Genomic DNA, 4,022 nt, shown 5'->3' with positions numbered 1-4,022 from the left:
CCCCCCCCCCCCACCGGCCTCGGCCATCTGGACCCCGCTCACTGTTTCCTACCCCCACAGGTGCCGTGGAGAAGCCATGGAGCTGAGCAGCAAGAAGAAACTTCACGCCCTGTCCCTGGCCGAGAAGATCCAGGTGCTGGAACTCCTGGATGACTCCAAGATGTCCCAGTCGGAGGTGGCCCGGCGCTTCCAAGTCTCCCAGCCCCAGATCTCGCGCATCTGCAAGAATAAGGAGAAGCTGCTGGCCGACTGGTGCAGCGGCACCGCCAACCGGGAGCGCAAGCGCAAGCGGGAGTCCAAGTACAGCGGGCTTGACGAGGCCCTGCTCTGCTGGTACCACATTGCCCGGGCCAAGGCCTGGGACGTCACGGGGCCCATGCTGCTCCACAAAGCCAAGGAACTGGCCGGCATCCTGGGCCAGGATTTTGTACCCAGCATCGGCTGGCTGGTCCGCTGGAAGCGCCGTAACAATGTAGGCTTCGGGGCCCGCCCGGTAGCGGCGGCCGCCTTCCGCCCTGAGCCACCGCCCCCGGGCCCCACGTCCCGGGCCCAGCCTCCTCTTTCTCTTCAAGACTTCTCCCCCGAGGACGTTTTCGGCTGCGCCGAGGTGCCGCTGCTGTACCGGGCCGTGCCCGGCAGGGGGCGCGCCTGCGACCGCGTGCGGGTGCTGCTCTGCGCCAACAGCAGAGGCACGGAGAAGCGGCCGGTGCTGGTCAGCGGGCTCCGGGCCGCGCCCACGTGCTTCTCCGGAGTCAGCAGTGAGGCTCTGCCGGCCTCCTACCACCCTGACCTGGGCATCCCCTGGTCCGAGTGGCTGGCGCAGTTTGACCGGGACATGGGCCAGCAGGGCCGGCGGGTCACCCTGCTGCTGGCTGCCCGCGTGCTCGAGGAGCTGGCAAGCCTGCCGGGACTCTGCCACGTGAGGCTCCTGCCCCTGTCGGCCGCCGCCGCCGCCGCCGCGGGCGGCACGCCGGCCCTGCCCGGCTCCGTGGTGCGGGCCTTTAAGACCCACTACCGGCACCGTCTGCTGGGCAAGCTGGCCGCCGTCCAGAGCAAGAGGGCCGGCATCTCGCTGGCCGAGGCGGGGGCCGGCATCACGGTGCTCGATGCTCTGCACATGGCGGCGGCGGCCTGGGCCAAGGTGCCCCCGCAGCTCATCGTCAGCAGCTTCGTCCAGGAAGGGCTGGCTCCCTGCAAGATGCCCCTGTGCCCGGACGAAGCCTCCCAGATGCCGCCCGTCCCCGGCGGCCTGAGCCTCCAGGAGTTTGCCCGCTTTGTGGACCTGGAGGGCGAGGAGCCCGCGTCCGGAGCGTGCAAAGAGGAGACGGGCGCCGAGGACGGGCAGGGGGGCCAAGAGGACGGCCTCCAGCCCCTGCCCACCAAAGCCGACGCCCTCCGGGCTCTGGGCACGCTGAGGAGGTGGCTGGAGTGCAACAGCACCTCCCCCGAGCTTTTCGAGAAATTCTACGCCTGTGAAGAGGAGGTGGAGAGGCTCTGCTGCCTGTGAAGGGCCGCTCGCTGCTCCCGCTCGCCGCTCGCCCGCCCGAGCCTCTCCTCTCCTGTTTCCTATGGAAACGCCCCCTCGAGGAAGGCAGACGGGAGGCTGGCCTCTTTCCCGTGGAAATGGAGCTCTTGTGAAAGGTGTAGAAGGGAGACAAGCTGGGAGACCCAGTCTAAGCTCTGAGAGAAAGTTGTCCAAGCCCTGAGAAGAGGGGGCTAAAGATGGGGCTCGAGCTAGCGCGGAGTTTCCGACCCTCTAGGGAGGCTGGGACTCGGGAAGCTGGAATTGGGGCTTTACACACAGGCCGATCCCTCGACCTCTGTGTTTGAAACAGTTCTGCTTCTGGAAATAAAGTTTTTAATCAGAAAAGAGGTCAGGGTGTTAATTTTCTGGGAGGAGGGCGAACGCTTTCAACTCAGATTCTTTAAATTGGCTGCCGAGGCTTGCCGCAGCGCAGCTGTCTGGGCAGATGACCAGCAGGACTCCCCCTCTTCCAGAATTCCAGCAGCAAGGGCTCCCAGGGAATGGGGACTCCTTACCCGCTGACAGTCAGATCCCGAGTACCGCCCTGGGACATCCTGTGGCTCTAGGACTCCGCTCTCGGGTCCCGGCTGCGCGGTGGTGTTAGGAAGGAGGGGGCCCAGGCTAGGGACAGTCCAGAGAAACCGAAAGGAGCCAGAACTTGGAAGAGTCATTTGTTCATCTGATCATTTCACAGCATCTCTTCCGCAAGCCTCCTGCATGCTGAGGTGGCAGACATGGCGTCCCCACTGGGCAGGACCTTGCAGACAGTGACAGCCCAGCATGATTAAAGGCTGTCATCCAGGCACGTGCAAAGTGCCGTGGCCCCGCAGAGCCTGGGGAGACTCCTGGCGGGGGTGCGCTTCGAGCTGCAGCTTGAAGGACGGCCGGCAGAGAGGAAAGGACAGTCCAGGCTCAGGGGCCGACGGAGGGAAGGAGCACGGTGTGGCGGGGGGAAGCAGGTGGTCCCTCCAGAGTGCATGGGGAGGCCTGGGGAGCAGGAGGGCTGCTTAGCTCTGAGGGTCTCAGTCAGGATGGGAAAGGTCATTCGTGGGGGTTCTAGAATGACTGAGACATGGAGGGTGGGTCAAAGATGGGAGAGCTACCAGCAGAGAGAGGCCAAGTGGTCCAGGTGAGAGATGGGCAGCCTGAGCCAGATCGGGGAGTAGGACTTGAAGAGGACGGATTTACCTGGAAAGGCCATGGGCCATGGACACAGACAGACCCGGGCTGGTGAGGAGTCCAGCTCAGGCCAAAATCCTCCTGTGGCCTAAAAGGCAATAGGCCACCACAAGCCAGTGTGGTGCAGCTTTCTGGGGGGCACTGCGGTCCAGGACTCAGCGCCCAGGGCAGCCACACAAGCGAGGGGAGGGGCAGAGGGAGAGGACAGTCTTAAGCAGACTCCCTGCTGAGTGTGGAGCCGGACACGGGGCTCGATCCCAGGACTCTGGGATCATGACCTGAGCCCAAATCAAGAGTCGAGCTCTTAACCGGCTGAGCCACCCAGGCGCCCCTGACAGCTCACTTTTAAACAGTGCTGAGGCTGCCCGCCAGTCTTCCATGTCCCAAATCCTATAGGCTTTCCTCACAGATCCTAGTTTTCCTACCTCTATTAAATTGTCCCTTTTCTGAGGGGCGCCTGGGTGGCTCAGTTGGTTAAGCGACTGCCTTCGGCTCAGGTCGTGATCCTGGAGTCCCGGGATCGAGTCCCGCATCGGGCTCCCTGCTCGGCAGGGAGTCTGCTTCTCCCTCTGACCCTCCTCCCTCTCATGCTCTCTGTCTCTCATTCTCTCTCTCTCAAATAAATAAATAAAATCTTTAATAAAAATAAAAAAAAATTGTCCCTTTTCTGAAATCATCCCAGTTCTGACCTATCTCGTTAAATGTTAAAACCAAAATTATACGATCTCTAAAGACCTGACCAAAGCAACAAGGAGGGGACACACTAGCCCTCCGCTCTGGGTGCCCTATTCCCATTAGAGCAGCACAGCCAGTCGGCCATACTGCTGCCTTGCTCCCACAGCTTTTCTTTCAAAGCCACAAGGAACCCCTTCCTTTCCTGCACTGCTGTCCTATATCATGCTTTGCCTGTCTGCAGGCGACTTTGTTGGCTCATTCAAGCAGGTATTCACTGACCTTTCTGTTTATGGGTCGGGCCCTGTTCCAGGACTCTGCAGCTCGCAGAGAACAAGACAGAAAGGATCCCTCCTCTCCAAGCCCTTTCTTTCTGGTAGAGGGAGATAAAGAAGAGACAAGTAAACCAATAAACACGGGTCATCTTAGATGGCAATCAGTGCCAAGACGAGAATAAAATAACGATGCCCTCGAGAGAGGCCGGGAGAGGGGAGTTAGGGAGAAGGCCTTTGGGCTGAGTCGCGAAGGTAAGGAAGCACCTCTGGTTCCCAAGGAAGGGTTCTCTGTTGCTTTTTGTTTCTGCTGATGCTTTAGCTCATGGTGGCTTTCTTCTTTGTGTGTCTCTTAATTTCTGGCTGTGGGAATA

The 4,022-nt window shown here is 60.8% G+C and overlaps 1 protein-coding gene across 1 annotated transcript; it reads left to right on the top strand.

Moving 5' to 3' along the window:
• Positions 1-58: 58 nt before the first annotated feature.
• TIGD3 (tigger transposable element derived 3) lies at positions 59-2,947 on the top strand. The gene has a single exon (XM_006737125.3). The coding sequence runs from the start codon at positions 77-79 to the stop codon at positions 1,505-1,507; it is 1,431 nt and encodes a 476-aa protein (XP_006737188.1). The 5' UTR covers positions 59-76; the 3' UTR covers positions 1,508-2,947.
• The last annotated feature ends 1,075 nt before the right edge of the window (positions 2,948-4,022 follow it).

The sequence above is a fragment of the Leptonychotes weddellii genome, unplaced genomic scaffold (genome assembly GCF_054177405.1).
Source record: "Leptonychotes weddellii isolate Sample4059 unplaced genomic scaffold, ASM5417740v2 HiC_scaffold_17935, whole genome shotgun sequence".
Lineage (NCBI taxonomy): Eukaryota > Metazoa > Chordata > Mammalia > Carnivora > Phocidae > Leptonychotes > Leptonychotes weddellii.
This window is presented reverse-complemented; position numbering and strand designations above follow the sequence as displayed.

What these genes read in the sequence shown, in the direction of transcription:
- TIGD3 (XM_006737125.3), top strand. Translation starts at nt 77, where the DNA reads ATGGAGCTGAGCAGCAAGAAGAAACTTCACGCCCTGTCCCTGGCCGAG.